At 40.3% G+C, this 18,683-nt stretch overlaps 1 protein-coding gene across 9 annotated transcripts in view; it reads left to right on the forward strand.

The window, feature by feature from the left end:
• Window positions 1-18,683, forward strand: part of LOC130907443 (MAM domain-containing glycosylphosphatidylinositol anchor protein 2-like) — a 459,232-nt gene that overhangs the window by 238,088 nt on the left and 202,461 nt on the right. For 8 of the 9 annotated variants that reach the window (XM_057822539.1, XM_057822545.1, XM_057822543.1 and 5 more), the window contains one exon: window positions 10,264-10,403. In XM_057822539.1, coding sequence (XP_057678522.1) covers window positions 10,264-10,403 — 140 coding nt within the window. Of the gene's footprint in view, window positions 1-10,263; window positions 10,404-18,242; window positions 18,328-18,683 lie in introns of those variants that run through there. The other variant, XM_057822548.1, reaches the window with a different exon arrangement.

Genomic DNA, 18,683 nt, shown 5'->3' on the forward strand with positions numbered 1-18,683 from the left:
CCGTTTTCAGTACTAAATTTTGAGTTCATTTTGTTCAATGAATCATACTGTAATGTGTTTATATTGCAAATTAAATGTTTCTATTAAAAGCAATAATGATAACACTTCTTTTTCTTGCCATTTATTAATGCTAACATATCAATGCAACATACAACAACATAACAATATAACATTGTTTTTTTTCACAAAATATTTTAAATAGAACAAGCAACTCAACATTAAACATGACTCATTTTTAGACTGTAAACAACATATTGTATTTGTTAAGGTTCTGGGGTAAATGGGGACCTAATTCATTGATAATGAGAGGGAGTATTAGATAGTGTCCGAAGAATCCGGTGGGCAGTTTAGTGACAGAACAGGTGAACAGGCAGGCAAGCGTTTTGCTCGGCAAGCAGTACAGGACCTCAGGGGGGAAAACACAAAAATGAGCTCAGTATCAGGATTAAAAGATTCTTTGTCGGCTGAAAGTCACATACCTGTAGGTGAGTTGTTGATCTGGCGATGATGTGAGGCCAAGGACCAGTTTAAGTAAGCTGCTGACGATGATCAGCGGCACCTGGTCCCAGGCTCACCCATCTGTGCAATCAAGGCGACAATTAAGGCAAAACTGTAATAGTGCTGATTAGAGGTGGGAATATTTGGGCACCTAACGATTCGATTACGATTCAGAGGCTCCGATTCGATTATAAATCGATTATTGATGCACCACAACCCCCCTTCCACCTCTCCCCCTTTTAATATTTTGTACACTAGTTCAAAAATTGTTCAAAAATCCTCTCAGGCTAAACAAACTACTATTGCAGTATCAAGTTAACCGTTTGTTTTCCGAAATTTCCAGGTTCGCGGTGAATCAGTAACAGGCACACTTTTGCAAAATAGACAATGTTTATTGATTAGAAAATGCAGAATAAATGAGATATGGCACACTTTTGCAAAATAGACAATGTTTATTAATTCGAAAATGCAGAATAAATTAGATTTATTGATTACAATCCCACAAGAGCAAGCAACAGGTATCAAAAACAAGTATAACAATGGTAACGATGACGCTAGATTGAGTTTGTCAATCCCAGAATCCCCGCGCTACGCTACAGCACAACCAAGTGTTCCTTAGCAATGAAAATCGCTTACCGTGACAAATGAGCGGGAGCCAACGCTCCGGTAAAGCGGCGAAGGAACAAAGCCAGGCGATCCTGTCCGTGACGCCACTAATGTTTTCCGAAATTTCCAGGTTCGCGGTGAATCAGTAACAGGCACACTTTTGCAAAATAGACAATGTTTATTCAGCGTTTTCTACCCAAAATAAAACACCGTTAAAAACAGTAAATAAAATACTCAAGTCCCCATTCTGTATCGGCAGCTTTAAACTACATTCAATTAATTTAATGTTGTGAATCAACCGTTCAAGTTGTTAAAATTGCTCCCGTTATTCCATAATTTCCCTTCTGTCTACTTTCGACGTGAAATTTTTAAAACTGTTTCATCATTTAAAGATAGTCAAGTCAAGATTTTGCCGATTTGTAATTTTTTTGGGGTGGGGGGCGGTAAAAAGTAATTAGGTTCTCTACGACAGAGCCTTCTAGAGAAGTCTACTGCTTTAAGATGGCGCCTGTTTACTAGCGCGGGAAAGTCTGTCAATTCGCATCTAGTTCTTGGTATATGATCTAACACGGCTGTTGTCTGTCATTTCACATCTAGTTCTAGATATATGTGATATCTACCATAGCTGTATGTTGCCATATGTTTGTAGCAACTAGCAACTAGGCAGCATGAGTTGAACATGATATTTACTCTCGGTCCGTTCCTCATTGCGTCCTGAAGACCGCGCTGACTGTTTTATTTCCGCTTTACCTGGTATAATTCAATAATCAGAATTTGGATGTTTCTGAATCGTTCTCGAATCCACGGTCGAATCGCGAATAATCTAAGAATCGGAAATTTTGCATGCCTCTAGTGCTGATCAGGGCTGCATCTGGCGCACTGACGCTAAGCGGGTGAGATTGCTATGCGGATCTGGCGAGCTCAGGCCCGATCAGGCACGCAGTCGCCTGCTATAGAGGCAGCCTCATCGCAGGCAGGGGAGGGAGCGGAAACAGAATCAGAGCGTCTGTCACTCACTTCCACATGTGACCAATAAGCAGCCAGAGTGCAGGCAGGGGGCAAGACTGAGTTATGTCACTTCCCGTTCACATACTTGGTCCTGACCGAGATTGCTGAGATGATTCACTCTGTATTGTGACTTGATTTCCCAGGCACGCAGTGAACTAGCCAAGAACCAAGAGGAAAGGTCTTTGTGACAAATTCCTCAATGCTGAGCAAGCATATCAATATGCTACTCTAAAGCATGAAAACACCACACAGACATACTGAGCATGGTTTAGTGTACTACTTTTCTCAACAGACTCCAGACAACATATGACGACATACTATCAACTTTACCGTAGTAGTAGGGGGGCCAACGATTCGTTTGAACGAATCTTTTTACTGAACAAATTGCAATGGGAATCCAAGTGAACTATTTATCCCATCACTTGTGACAATGTGGAACACCTTTCTTGACATAATCGGGTTTCGACTATGTGTTGCCGTCTGATACTGCAGTTATCAGAGTCAATCAGTTGGACGCTCCATGTCGGCATGAATCCGCAAGATCTCTCGTCCTATTAATTTCTTTTCGTTGATGATTTAGAAAATTCTCATTAAATTGCAAGGCAAACAAAAAACTACTTAGTGATGACAGTAAATGTAATTCGTTACTTCCATCCATGCTTAACAGATACTCCAACTTTCTTGCTCAGTAATGCCCAAGCCTGCTCTTATTCCATATGGTCCTTGCAGCAGGAGTCAAACAGCACTGAACAGCTATTTGTTTACATTTATTGACTAGAAATATGTGTACCATGCCTCTGGGATTATGGTTGAGTTAAACGTTATGGTTGCAGGTTAAATGTTAATCTGTGTATGAATTTGGATTATGCTTACTGGATTTGTCTTGGGAGTCAGGGTGAGTGTTAGACTGTAGTTGTTTCAACATAAACATTCACTCTGGAAAAACACGGGAGGTGTCCTGGTTGGAAAAACACGGGAGGTGTCCTGGTTGCGCCAGTAAAATGGCATTGATACCCAAAAGAGAAGCAGTAACATTGATTTCATGTTCTTCGTTACAAAACAGTGTAGCCTTTTTTATCGTAATTCATGCAAATGGCCTCACGTGAGACTCTTGCTTCTTGTTCTTGTTTTTCTGTTGTGTGCAGTTTGTGTTTGTGGGAGCTGCTAAAGGGTTTTTGGTGTTAAAGGAAGTGAGTAGGAGTGACGCTACAACCCAAAATAGACACGATTATGTAAATGAATCTACATACACTGAGTCAAGCCCACATTTTAGTTGCCGTTTGTAACAATGCCATTAAATGGAAGGCACTTGAATGGCAAAATAACAAGCAACTTTAGTACATCTTGTTATTTTGTTGGGTGTTGTTTAATGTGGTGGAACGGTGGTTAGCACATCCGACTCACAATGTGGGGTTGGAGTTTGAATCCCGGCTCTGGCATTCCTGGGAGGATTTTGCACGTTCCTTGCGTATAGGTTTTCTTTTGGTTTTCTCCCACATTTTCAAAACATGCATGGCTAAATGGTCCTTGGGTTGGAATGTAAGTGTTATCATTGGGGTTAAGGCTTGTGGTTGCGCTTATTAGAGTTTAGTGTTGGGTATCAGTTATAGGGATTAGGTTTAGAGTTTTAAATGTAGAAGAGGATTAGACAATTAGTGATGGGTTAGGTTTATAGCCGGGGTAGTTTTTTTAGGGCAGGGGTCGGCAACCTTTAACACTCAAAGATCCATTATGACCCAGTTTTCAGCAAAATAGTCATCACTAGGAGCCGTACGCACATATTGACTTTTGAATATGTTCTCTGGTGCATATTTGACATAACAAATAATTTTAGCCTCCTTTAACCTTTTATTTCGTAAAGTCTTTGCCCCTGTGAATAGAGCAAAGACTTGTAGGTACACCTTCCCAGTGACAACCTTGACTTTACATAGTTGGTAAATTAATGAGCTGCATTAGTGTTCTATTATTACACAAAACAGTGATCCTGACCTGATCTGCCTTTCAAAGGGAAGTTAAACTTCTTTGTTAAATTATGAAAGCCCTAGAAATACATTTTAATCAAATATCATCTATTTAATATAAAACTGAGCCACATCAGAAGGTTCAAGGCCGGGTGTTGCTGACCCCTGGTTTAGGGGATGGGTTAAGGGTAGGGTTTGGGTATTAGTCTTGAGTACTTTCAACAACAATTAAACTTTCGGTAATTGAAATTAATAGAATTAGAATTAAGAATTTAATACCTGTAAAGTGCCCATGATAACTGCATTGACAGTAAAGGCCCTAAATTGGCTGAATGCTTTATCCACACTCAATATGGCAAATGGTATGAGTAATGAAATAAAGTAGTTTTAATGACACCTTTGGAAACGACATATTAATGACAGCGATTTGTTTCGCTCCTAGGGGTGTGGGGTGTGTGAGAAGAGCATCTCTTGGCTGTGCAAGCATATCAGCGACTGCAAGCACATTATTGTGGCCATTATGTGAGCTTAAGCGAGGCTTGTTTGCTGCTGTAAGCTTGTTTGTGCGTAAAGAATATGATGTATGTGTGTGTGCTTGTGTGCAGAGTTTGGGATCATTAATTATGGGTGTTTCCCTGACTTCTCCTCCAGGACCCATATAGCGTGCAGCACAGACACGGGCTCATTGGACTAAATGGCATTAGTACTTTGTTGGACTGCAGCCCTGGGGTCTTGTTACCAGGACTCCTTTTGTTTTAAGTGGCAGCCTTGCATGAAGCTCACTCACTGCGAGCCCTTATCTTGCCCGCTTGCCACCAACACCCCCCATTGGGACCCAGCAAGAATGTATCAAAAGCCAGGGAGGTTGAAGGAGAAGGGCACAGACTTATGTTCTTTCTGAGGAGCCCAATGAATGCTGAAGATGAGCCTACGCTCCCTTTGATGCCACACCTTAATTAATTACTGGCATGGCGGATCTACTATTCAGGCGAAGTATGCGATCGCCTTAGGCCCCCAGCCAGTAGGGGGCCCCCAACCAGCTGCCCTTGCCCCAACGAGCAAGGGCTTGGGCCACCGGAGCCAGCAGCACCCCCAACTATTCGTCATGTATAATTATGTCAGCATACCAAACAAAAAAATAACAAAACAAAAAAGAAAGCCATTTGAATGCTGCATTTATATTATCCCCCCCCCCCCCCCCCCACACACACACACACACACGCACTACAATGGACTGTTCCAAGACGACGGACGAGTATCAGTCGCTTAGCTTCATTTAGCACCGTTTAGCTTCGCCTAGCTCCGTTTAGCATCGCTTAGCTTTGCTTAGCTGTTCGTTAGCTTCACTTAGCTCTTCCACATTTTTCACGCCACTAAGCTCACTATTTTTACAGCTCACTTGCTACTTTGCACGTCGGCTATCGTTTATTTCGTACATATGAGCGAACGTGCTCCCCATGAGAGCCAAAGGGCAGTGAGGGAGAAGTTGAGAACAGGCCGCTAATGCCTCTTTTAACTTTCTTCTTCTTCTTCTTCACACCGAACATAAAATACGAGACAGCACACCCTGTGGCGAAACAATGCAGTACAGTTCCAATCAGTCATACAATAACACTCAAAAACTGGTTAACAGCATTAATCCCAGAGTTAATCCCACATACTTCAGAATTAATATTGTAATATGTTGAGTAAATACTACAGAATACAGATTCTACACTAAGAATAGCTTTCAAATGACACTCTTCATTACAAATATGATTGGCAATGAATAATTATTATAATTATTATTAGGGCTGTCAAACGATTAAAATCTTTAATCAAGTTAATTACAGCTTAATAATTAATTAATCATAATTAATCGTAATTCAAACCATCTATAAAATATGCCATATTTTTCTGTAAATTATTGAAATGGAAAGATAAGATACAAGATGGATATATACATTCAACATATGGTACATAAGGACTGTATTTGTTTATTATAACAATAAATCAACAAGATGGCATTAACATTATTAACATACAGCTAACACACACACGCGCACACACACACATACATACAGTGCTGCTCGAAAGTTTGTGAACCCCACAGCGATGGTCATATTTTTTGTAAAAAAAACTAAAATAACCTTATTAAATGTTAAGTTATACCCAAATCCACAATACTGACATTCCAAATAATGGACTGAAACAAAAGAAATAGTTATATTGTCATTCTTTATTTAACAAAAGTGGTTGATTTAAGAAAAACTCAGATATCATGTGTGCAAAAGTATGTGAACCCCTTCAGTTAATAGGATATTGCGCCTCCTTTTGCAGAGATTACCTCAACCAAACGGTTTCTGTAGTGACTAATCAGCCTCTCACATCTACTTTGGGGGATTTTTGCCCATTCTTCCTTGCAGAACGCAGTCAGTTGAGAGAGGTTTGATGGGCGTCTGGCATGAACTGCTCGCTTCAGGTCCCGCCACAGCATTTCAATGGGATTTAGGTCAGGACTTTGACTGGGCCAGTCCAGAACACGAATCTTCTTCTTTTTCAGCCATTCCTTGGTTGTATTGCTGGAATGCTTTGGATCATTATCATGTTGCATGATCCACCTTCTGCCAAGCTTTAACTTCAAAACAGATGGCGTCAGGTTATGTTCTAGGATTTGACAATATTCCTCAGAATTCATGATTCCCTGGACTATGTGGAGTTGTCCAGGTCCTGAGGATGAAAAGCAAGCCCAGATCTTGACATTCCCACCTCCATGCTTCACTGTTGGGAGAAGGTTCTTTTGGTGGTATGCAGTGTTGACTTTTCGCCAGACATGGCGGTTTTGGTTGTGACCAAACAGTTCAATTTTGCACCTACATCAGTTGATGAAAACTCTTTTTAATTTAGTCTCGACAACACAACTGTTAAAAAAACAAAAAAAAAACTACTGAATTGATTGATTAGGAAATCAGGTTGAAATAATAGAAAATTCCAAAATGTTGAGGGGGTTCACAAACTTTTGAGCAGCACTGTATATATATATATATATATATATATATATATATATACATATTTTGGGTTTGTTGTTCTTGTTTTTCTCTCTTTTGACTGAGGGAATCGATATTGAGGGTTCGGCCCTCCCGTTACATGTGTCAGGGAAGGATGTATTCTATGTAACTAAACAGAAACAGGTTGCAGGAAAATAGTTATTTATTTTGATGATTATTGAGAAATCGGGGTGGGATGTAATAAGTTTTCTTCGTCCCACTCCCTTTCAGGCATTTTGTTTTGTTTTGTTTTGTGTCTTTTTTTGTCTCTGTTGTTTCTTGAAAGCAAAGATCTGTATTTGTGAAGATGAATGTAACTGCCTGAAATGAAATGAAAAAAAAAAAAAAAAAAAAAACATTCTGTTAAAGCGATCCATGGATAGAAACACTTGTAGTTCTTAAAAGATAAATGTTAGTACAAGTTATAGAAATTTTATATTAAAACCCCTCTTAATGTTTTCGTTTTAATAAAATTTGTAAAATTTTTAGTCAAAAATTAAACTAGTAGCCCGCCATTGTTGATGTCAATAATTACTTACACAATGCTCATGGGTGCTGAAGCCTATAAAATCAGTCGCACCCAAGCTCCAGCAGAGGGCGGCAAAACTCCATAAAACACAATTAACAAGTGGGCATTTCACTGTGCTGTCATTTGAATCTGTCTAAGCGGGGCATGTGCGTTTATTGCATCATATATTTTAACGTGATTAATTAAAAAAATTAATTACCGCCCGTTAACGCGATAATTTTGACAGCCCTACTATTATATGTAGCAGTATACTATAATAATAATGCTAGAATTTTTTTTAAGAATTGTTTTGAATAATGTTGGAAAGACAAAGTCAGTGTTCTGAATCTGTTTACTTTCCATTCTTTTGCACTAGCAAATGCTATCAGCATTTAACCTCATTGTTTGTTTGTGATTAATTATTGTTATTTACATGATTATTTGTACTTTAATAAAGAATTTAAGTGTTCCAAAATGGTTTTGTGAATTAATTAGCGTCAACAAAAATTTCATTGCTAAATTAGTAAAAAAAAAAAAGAAAATTATTAGATTAGTCGAGTAATCGTAAAACTAGTCGGATGACTAATCAGGAGAAAATTTGTCGTTCAGGACAGCTCTAGTGTACCGGAACATATTTCCTCCACACCCTTCTCACCTTTTTAACCCCTGACCCATGAAGAGGGCACCTGGATATGTTCGACTTAGGCCCCCAAATTGCCAAATCCGCCACTGATTACTGGATGTGTTGTCCTTTTGAATAAGAGCCACACCTTATTGTTTTAATGTGGATCCCTCCTGAAATAGTGGCTGCCACTGAATTAGATGTTGTACTTCAATCAAATGCCGGGTGCAATGTCCACTTGTATAGGAGCCTAACTGTGATGTTGTATGTGATTAACTCCTCGTATAGCCTTGGTTCAAATGCCACTCTTCATATAAATGTCTCTGGGGAGAAAAATACAAGTGGTATCGCTAAGTGTACTGATACCACCTGTTGTCACAACCAGAACACACGCTGCCTGGACTAAAGCGGCATCTGTGAAGCTGACATTTACGATGTTGTTGTTGAGAAGAGAAAAAAAAAACTTGGAGCCTCCCACGGAAAAGTATATAAACTTGTCAACAGTGATTTGGCAAACAAATGCCTCAACCGTAATGAACACTTGACTTTAATAAATGCTTCCCTTACTTGATATACAGCGTCTGCGTTCCATTATAGAGCATTTATTTTTCAAATGTCAACAAGGGCTGAGGCGTCTAACTGCTTAAATGCTTTCCTACTGTGAAAATGGACAGGAAATGTTCAATTAAACATGCTTTTTTTGGGGAATTTGCATTTCTGGAAGAAAAGGTGTCAACAGATGCTCATAGTTAACATTTAAAAAGCTTTCCTCCATGGAACTTGATTTTTATCAATATATGGAGGGTCAGAAAATGAACCCTTTCAGACTTGCATTTTTTCTGCTGGGCAAAAAAAACCAATGCTGATTATTACTCTATTCAAGTACCGGAATAAAGTGTGATTTTTTTTTGGTTGGGGCATAGACTTCATAATGTATTGATGGGGCGTGGGGCCGATTCATAGGGGGCCCTCATTGTTGGCGAGGCCGTCAAAGCTGACCGAGGGGAATCAGAAAGAGCTTTTTTAGTTGAAAATTCTTGTAAATAAATGCTTAAATCCCTGAATTCTTTATAGATATGGACGTAAAACTGTCTTGATTCATGGTTAAAAGCAAAAAAAAACGTGCACTTAGCATTTATTTTACTTAAATATGTTGGAGTACAATGCTAGTCTGTTAGTAAATGTAGCTAGCGGCCGCTTGATGTAAACAGAGCTGTTCCGGTGAAAATTCTTGTGAATAAATGCTTAAATCCCTGAATTCTTTATAGATATAGATGTAAAACAGTTTCGATTCTTGGTTAAAAGCAAAAAAAATATGCAGTTAGCATTTATTTTACCTAAATATTGCGAACTATGATGCCATTGCAGTAGCGTCTAATTTTTCCCATTGATTTTTTTCACAACGTTTCAAAATGCATGCATAGTACGAAAAATATAATTACCTTGGCTCCTCAAACAAATCACTCCTGGGGAAATCATACCTGTTTGTATGCAGTACAGCTTTTGTAGTTTTTCAAAAGAAATATGGCGTTAGATTGCTGCGTGCGTGTGTTTGTGAATGGCTCCTCTTGATGTGGGCAGCCCCCTACTTGAATGTGAGGCGCAGTGCATGACCGATCTGACCCGTCAATACATTATGAAGTCTTTGGTTGGGGATATTTCATGCTTTTATTGGTTATTTTTAATGCTTGAGTTGTGTTGTTTTTTATGAGTAATGAGCACTTACGTTTGCCTTTTTGAAGTTGCATTTTGTCTCGGCAATTTTCAAAGAGCCAAAAATAGCAAAGAGGGCGTGCTAAACCTCATGATTTGATTTTGGTAGGTAAAGTTTCATCCAATCATCTCCCAGAAGTGCCCAATAGCAACTAAATTCAGTGTATTTATTGATTTAGAGACGTAAACTCGTCATGTCCTTCAGCAGCATTCTCAGGTCTGAAGGGGTTAAATATGTGACTTCCTCCAATAGTAATTCCTAACAACAAGGAATGTGTCTGGTTTCAACTAATACATATTTTCTGCTCCTTGCCTTCATAGCGCCTCCTACTGTCCGCATCATCCACTCAGGGCATGCGTGCAACGTGGAAGAGGAGCGGCACACGGAGCGTGTCTACACCATCCGGGAGGGCGAGACCCTGGAACTCAGCTGCCTGGTGACAGGACATCCGCGGCCGCAGGTGAGTCAGTTGTGATTCGAGAGAAGATCGAGGGCAGTTCCGGTGAAGTGGAAAAGCATCGATAGCTATTGACACCAACACATGTGGTCCATGTGTCTTTCAATATTGGGCAAATAACTAGACTAAGGGCGGAAAAAACGATAACAACAACTGCATTGCTCAACACTGTACTATCTTACGTAAAAAGCTCTAAAAGAAAGTCCCTATCATTGTCATGAAGTATAATGAGTCTTTTTTTTGGGGGTGGGGGGGATGTAGCCAATCAGCTGACTCGTACTTAAATGCCAACTAACTTAGTCCATTAAGGGACAAATGTCAGCCGTGTCGCCATCACATTTACGAATGCTGGCAGGATGTACACACACTAACCTTTTAAACACTCGTCCAATGTTGCATCCAATTTGCTCGCCAGCTCACACCAAATCACGCAGAAACTGTGGCCATAAATCTACGCAGTAGCAGTAGCGAGCTCATTTGCATTTATTTACATACAGCAGCTCTTTATGATCAATTGGCAGCATCCGTTTAATTTGTCGAGCAGACAGAGTATTGATAGGATTAGGATTCCGAGAATAAGGTGAGGCTAGTTGCGCAGGCCACAATATTGAACTCTGGCCTTAGCTTATCAGACATCTTAATCATGAACATGCAGCACGGTGTTATGTAGGTCTGGAACCATTTTTCTTTCCTTTAAACTCTTTGAGGAAGTATACAGTAAGTAGGTGACAAATGACATGTTTTTTTTTCCTCCCAGTCCCATATGTTTTATCTGGATAAGTTCAAGAAACAACAACATTTAACTTCAGCCTCTTGTGGCAGAGACAATTGTGCCTGCTGATTTTGAAGGGTTGAACTCACGTCTACAACTGGATAGAGACTTCTTAGCGTTATCGAGCCCATACGTTTTATTTGGGTTAAATTTGGGGTTTGGTAAATAGAGCAAATAAGCAAAACAACATTTCCCTTGACAGTTTTAACTGAACTTTGTGAGGTGGCCACATACAGAGACTTGACACTCGTGATGAGTCTTGGCTGCATCTTTGAATGAAAGATGCCAAGTGGACAAATTCCGGATGTTCTGTTGGACTGTTATGTGAAATGACACTAGTCCATCCCCAAGGTTCATTTTGAGATGTTAATGACTAAGTAAATAAAGAATTGTGTGGTAAATAAATCCAAACAGCTTGTCTGTTCACTAAGAGTGTAACGGTACATGTATTTGTATTGAACCGTTTCGGTACGTGGTGTTCGGTTCGGAACGGAGGCGTACCGAATGAGTTTCTGACCTAATGTAACCCTTTTTGAGGCTGTGAGTCGATCGGTTACAGTTTTTTTGTGTAGATTATATTTACTCTGTCTTCTCTACTGTATGAGGACGAACACCGTAGGACACTATAACCCAGAAACGTCAACGGCGCGACAACGTGGCCCCCGCGAGAACGCAGTGAAACGCAGGCGTTAAAGGCAATCAGCCAATGCACACCAGCCGCAGTACGGCCGCGTGTTAGACGTGTCCCAGAAGCGGCTCAACACAACGCACGCAAAAAGAACGACAGAGTTTATTATTTGACCGAGACGCGACCCTCCTGCGTCAATACTACTACCGGTAGCTAGGATCGGACAGACCGGAAGTCACTCGTGTAAATATACAGTCGATCCGGTTGATATTCAAACGAATATGCAATCGTAACCTACTTTTTGAGTCCATCAGATCTCTTGAGTGGTAGATCGGGGCACAGTTGACTTGTCTTTGTTGATTTACTGCTGTCTTCTCAGCTATAATAATAACCAACACGGCCCCATGTTGAATACAAAACCCTCCTACCACAACAAAACAAGTAGGAACTAATATTCACATACAAAGTTATACAAAATAAAATATACAATATAAATGAATGCTACATCAAATTTGTAAAATATAAACACATGATAAAATAAATAATAGCCCATTTAAATAAAATAAATTGAAATGAGCTAAAACACCTGTAATTAAATAAGAAGAATAATACACAGATCCTGCCCACAATTAAATTTATTCATTTCTGTGTGGCGCTTTAACTTGAGAAAATCCACCAATAAAGCTTTTGAAAACCGTTCCTAAGAAAGAAAAAAAAAGATTCATTGAGGCATTTTATTTGTAAAATACATGTTAAAATCTTTGTCATTGGGATTGCTTTTCTCTTTAGCACAGGACTTCTTTTTTCTTCTTTCTTTCAGAAAGAAAGCTGACCAATATGCGGGGTCTGAAAGGCATATTGTTGTTGGATTATCTTTAAATACCTGTTACTTTTTGAGCAGAATTCTAGCTTTGTGCACAAAGGTGTGTAATAAACGAAGAGCACATTTATATTTTGCATTTTGTTTTCTTACTGTACCGAAAATGAACCGAACCGTGACCTCAAAACCGAGGTACGTACCAAACCGAGATTTTTGTGTACCGTTACACCCCTACTGTTCACTCGAAATAGAGTTGTCCGATAATATTGGGTAGCCGATAATATTGGCCAATGAAAGCATTTTAATAATGTCGACATCGTTTTTTTTCCTTATCGGTTTTGAGCCAATATGCATGTTGCAAAGCTCCTCGGTGGCAAGGCCCCGGGGGTCGATGAAATAGCCCGGAGTTCCTAAAGGCTCTGGATGTTGTCGGGCGTTCGTGGCTGACATGCCTCTACAGCATCGCGTGGACATCCGGGACAGTGCCTCTAGATCAGGGGTGTCCAAACTTTTTGCAAAGAGGGCCAAATTTGGTGTGGTAAAAATGTGGGGGGCCGACCTTGGCTGACGCCCTTTACGTAGAACAATATATTTAAGCAAATTTTAGCAAGCCATTCTGTGTGTCACATATGCTTTATTATTTTTTTAAATTCATAATTTCAACAATCTCACAACAAGCCTTTGTGGTGTTCTCTTTCCACTCTCGGGCTCTTGCGAAATACTGCTGCTGTGAAATTAAACTAGCTTCAACTTGCTTCAATTTCTCCCTAGTCGCTACGCATCTTCCATGTAATTTTGTCGTACATGTCAGCGTGTCTTGTTTGGTAATATATCGCCTCACATTGAACTCTTTAAAAACAGCGACTGTCTCTTTGCAAATGAGGCGGACACAGTTGTTGCGTATTTTAGTGAAGAAATAGTCCAATTTCTACCTATCGTTGAAGCGTCGGCCGTCGCAGTCACCTTTTTTTTGTTGATTGTCGCCATTTTAGAAAATTGGAAGTAAAGGTCACATGGGGTAATGTTGCTTAGAGTGCTGCTGCCTTTTCGTGGGTAAATGAGGAGCAGCATTTGGTGTGTAAGATACTTCATATGCTCTTAGCAGTAGTGCTGACCAATTTATTAAGTCTGTGTGTGGGCCAGACGTTATTGATTTTATGACAGAGGCTGGGGGCCGGATGAAATTTGACCACGGGCCGCATTTGGCCCCCGGGCCGGACTTTGGACATGTCTGCTCTAGATTGACTGACCAGGGTGGTGTTCCCCCTTTTTAAGAAGGGGGACCGAAGGGTGTGTTCCAAGTGGATGAGTTCAAGTATTTTGGGGGTCTTGTTCATGAGTGAGGGTAGGAGGGAGCGGGAGATTGACAGGCTGATCGGTGCAGTGTCTGTTCCTACCCTCACTCATGTTTGTGAGCTGTGGGTCGTGACCGAAAGAACAAGATCCCAGTTACAGGCGGCCGAAATAAGTTTCCTCTGCAGGGTGTCTAGGCTTTCCCTTAGAGATAGGGTGAGCAGCATCAGGGAGGGACTCGGCATCGAGCCTCGTTGAAAGGAGCCATCTGAAGTGGCTCAGGCATCTGGTTCGGATGCCTCCTGGACACCTCCCTGGAGAGGTGTTCCGGGCATGTCGCACCGGCGGGAGGCCCCGACGACGACCCAGGACACGCTGGAGAAGCTGTGTCTCTTGCCTGACCTGGGAACGCCTTGGGATACCGCCGGAGGAGCTGGTTGAAGTGGCTGGGGAGAGGGAAGTCTTGGCTTCCTTGTTAAAGCTGCTGCCCCCGTGACCCGACCCCGGAGCAAACGGAAGATGATGGCTGGATAGATGTTTGCTTCAAAGTAAATGTAGACACCTCTGCCTTTGTACAAGGGCTGGTCACAGCTTAGCACAGCAGTTATGCTTATTGACCATTAGATGTGTCCAAACTAAGATGCTTGGGAGGTGAGACCATTTGCATTCATGGTGCAAAAATTTGATGAACAATAAATGATTGAAAAATAATGAAAGACTGCATGTATTGTATCAGTTTTATATCGGTATTGGATTTTTGGAGTTGGACAATATCAGAGTATCAATTAAAAAGTCATTATCGGTCAACTCTAGAAATTAATATTAATCCTTCAAGAATAATTGCAAGGACGTCAACTCAGTAAAGAGGATTCTTCCTGGGAACTTTTTTTAGTTTTTCCCAGAGATTGGAATCGAGACAATTGTAAAATTCTAAATAGCTGCACCATACAACACATTTAGGCTATGTTAGGTCCAATCCATGTGTTCATAGATGTTTATTTTCAGCTTTTCAACTTTCTCTAGCTAGTCGTTATCACCCATTTTAATTTGCACACTTCATTTCTATACTCAATCTTATCTGTTTTTGCCATACACATTTCTCTTTTCTGTTTCATCTTTAGATGATACACTTTGCTCAACAGCGCTAAAAAGAAACATTGATTGTGGCACCGGAAAATCTACAGGTCAAACATAGTGAGTAAAGTGCCGATTGCTTCTCACGTTCTCTCACTACCGTAGTCGAGGAAAGTGTAAACATCTTCATCAGACATCTATGATTTGAACTGTTCATACTGCGATGACTTCTGCTCTTTGGCCTCCACTGTCGTTGAAAGAGTCCGAAATGATGAAGCCATCTGCCCTCGTCTCCTTTGGCCTGGCCTCCATCCATTATGTCCACACGGCTCTGTTTGACTACCAGCCTCATACAGCCTGCCACCACAGTGCAAACACATTTTTTTCCACTCCCCACCCTCTTCTGTTTCAATTATTCTCCAGCCAGATTCAACTCACGACGCCACGGGTCAGCAAGTACAAATAGGACGACCTCTGGCCTTTGGAAATTTCACTTTGAAACAGACCTGTCGGCGTATGTGATCTGTTTCCAGAAGTTCCCAAGATGTTTGGCCTTCAGTGCGAGTGTCAGCAGATGCTCCTTTATTTGAACACTATTGAATCAGTCTTATTTTCACAGTTTGGCTTGTAAGCATCCTCAAAGGAGCCACACTTTAGCCTTAACCTTCACTGTCCAAACTGCAATTAACAGCAACAACATTCAAGCTTGGGCAATATCTCGGGTTGTAGCATTCAGCCTGTTATGCTTGGCCCATAAATGTTTCTGTTGTGCACTCTACCTGCTCAACTTCTTTTCATTGCTCAAATACAGTCTGGCTTGTTGATGTAGATGTTTCTTTTGTACACGAAACCTGGTCCGCTTTATACAAAGACGTTTCTTTTCACCTCTGTACAAGGTCTATCTTTTATTTTTAGTGCTTAACAAGGTATGTTTTCTGTCAAAATTTCCAATGCTGATTAGCCTGGTCCATTTCGCCGCAGTTTCTTTTTATAACGAGGTCCCTTATTTTCCATAGGTGTTTCTTTTCAAGGCTCAACTCTCTTTTTTTTCCAGACTATTAATTTTCAACACTCTATGCAATCTGAAGCTTCTTTTCAGACCCATGTTAGAATAGGCCTTTTTCCTTTACTGTTATGCGTCGTTGTCAGTAGGAGTGGGAACCGCTTGGTACCTCACGATACGATACAATTTGCGATAAAAGCTCACGATAACGATGATCTGACGATATGGCGATACAACGATTAGCGATATATTGGTCAGGAAATCATTCTAGGAATTTTCTACAACTAATATAAAGAAAAACAAGTTTCTGCTGTGAATTGGAATGAGTTTATCACTAATAGACGTCCAATCCATTCGAACTGGGAGGGTGGCAGCGAATGAACGTTCGTTCATTCGCTGCCATCCCTCCCACTTCAAACGGATTGAACGTCTATGGCCGTCAGTGGCAGCCAATGCCAGGCAATGAGGTAATTTTGGGCCATTTAAGGTCATTTACCTGTTGATTTTCAGTTACTTCCTGTTGATTTTGGGGTATTTTATGGGTCACTTCCTGTTTATTTTGACTTACAGAACATGATGTGACCTAGGAATCACCCAAATGAATAGGCAGTGACTCAATCTCAACAGGAAATGACCTGTAAATGCCCTAAAATGAACAGCAAAAGACCTGTAAATGCCCCGAAAATTGGACCGAATGACTGTGAATTAGAGCTGAAACAAATACTCGAGCAAGTCGAGTAACTCGAGTTTAAAAACTGATCCGAGTAATTTTATTCACCTCGAGGAATCGTTTGCCAGCTCTAAGCATCACGTTTTGCCCGGACTACTTTTAATGCGGGACAACGCGCTGACGTCACGTGTGTAGAGGAAGAAGCAATTAAAAATAAAAAATAAAACTTACCGCAGCCGACAGCCGCTACAAAATACGCCGACGTTGCTAAAAACTACGCCCGCAGGATGCTAGTGTGGTAGCAGGTAGTGTCCGATGCGTTTTATAGAAATCACATGCATTTAGGACTAGATGCGAAATGACAGACTCGGCCGCGTCTGGGCAGCGTTAGTAAAAAGCCGCCATCTTTAAGCAGTAGACTTCTCATCGCTAATAAATATAACGTTACTCGCTCGCGTAACGTTAGCCCTTCGGAGGGCTAGGTTTCTATTGATTATGACCACTGTCGATGCGTGGCTAACGTGTCTTACATACAGGCTTTATTTAATCTGTAAAAACACAGCGCTGTAGAGTGATGAGGGTGTAAAATTAAAACATAATAAAGCTAACTGTCAGTTTTAGCTCGGTAGTCATTGCTGAATAAAACACCAAGTAGCACTGGTCCCTAATGTGCTCCAATACAGCAGTTATCATAAATTTATTTTGAACACTGCAAAAACTCAAAATCCTATCAGTACTTACAGTTTAGACTAATTTAAAACTTAACTCGAACTTAAAAATAGCTTGACACAAATGGAAATTAAATTGAAACACATGGGAAAAACACGTAGCTTTCAAGTCGTGTGTTATCAAGCATAGTTACATTTTTAGGTAAGAAATATGTTTTTTTTTTTTTTTTTTTTATAAGATCTAGAAGTTTTTTGAGTGAAAGCAGTGATTTTTTTTGCAAGACGTTGACTGAAAATGGTTCAATATTGGATTAAATGTTTTTTTCTCAAGTATATTTATAATTGCTCTTTACCTAAAAAAAAAAAAAAAAAAAAAATGTTTTATCCAATTACTCGATTAATCGATAGAATTTTCAGTCGATTACTCGATTACTAAAATATTCGATAGCTGCAGCCCTACTGTGAATGCTCTGGTTTTGAATGAACGAAGGTTCCCTTTCTAAATGGATTGGGCGTCGAGCACCGTCAATGGCAGGCTTTAGAGTTAACTGAGACACTATTATGGTAGAAGATTTTGGTAGCTACTTGAAGGTTCCTTTTATTTGTTTAAAACATTGACAGCTATCTAAAACGATATGTCGATTCTTGACAGGAGCATATCGATAACCTTTTGCGATACAAAGTATCATAATATATCACCATTTCGATATTTTGTCACACCCCTAGTTGTCAGCAGCATTGATTTATGTTTGTTCATATCCTGTTTTATTTTGGTGAGTTCCTCTGTTAATTTGTATTCACTTTGTCAACTTTGTCTTTCCTCCCCTAATTACCTGAGTGCCCACACCTGTTTATTATTAGCTTTTCTCCTTAAATGCCCCTCTTGTTGCTTGTTCTGTGCCATTGTTTTTTCTTTTGTTGGAGACCAATAGGATGCTGTGTCACTGTCTTCAACCAAAGTTTGGTGCCTATCTTTTTGTCTACAGTCCTTGCTTAGAGGTTAGTTGCCAGTTGTGTTTTTGGTTGGAACTTTGAAGCTGTCCTGTTTCCGTGCTCGCTTTAAATAGACTGGTCTATTTCATTGGAAGCTGCCGCTCTCACTCATCTCGTGTATTTGAGTCCAGCAGTGTGTGCCGCCCCCGGTTTGACATTTTGTCATTTTCATCCCTCTCTCTCCGCTGACTTGGTAACGCATCAGCCACTCAGTTTAGAGGTCTTGTTCTGTCCTTGTATATTGCGATTCAGTGTCGTAAGTAGTTGGCGTCATTCATAGAAGCTTCTTTTTGTTGATGAAGTTGGTCTGGTGCTTTGTCTGTCTTGTACTTGGCTATTTTGACGTGGATGTTTCTTTTTGG

This window comes from Corythoichthys intestinalis, chromosome 19 (genome assembly GCF_030265065.1).
Source record: "Corythoichthys intestinalis isolate RoL2023-P3 chromosome 19, ASM3026506v1, whole genome shotgun sequence".
In the NCBI taxonomy this organism is placed as follows: Eukaryota; Metazoa; Chordata; class Actinopteri; order Syngnathiformes; family Syngnathidae; genus Corythoichthys; species Corythoichthys intestinalis.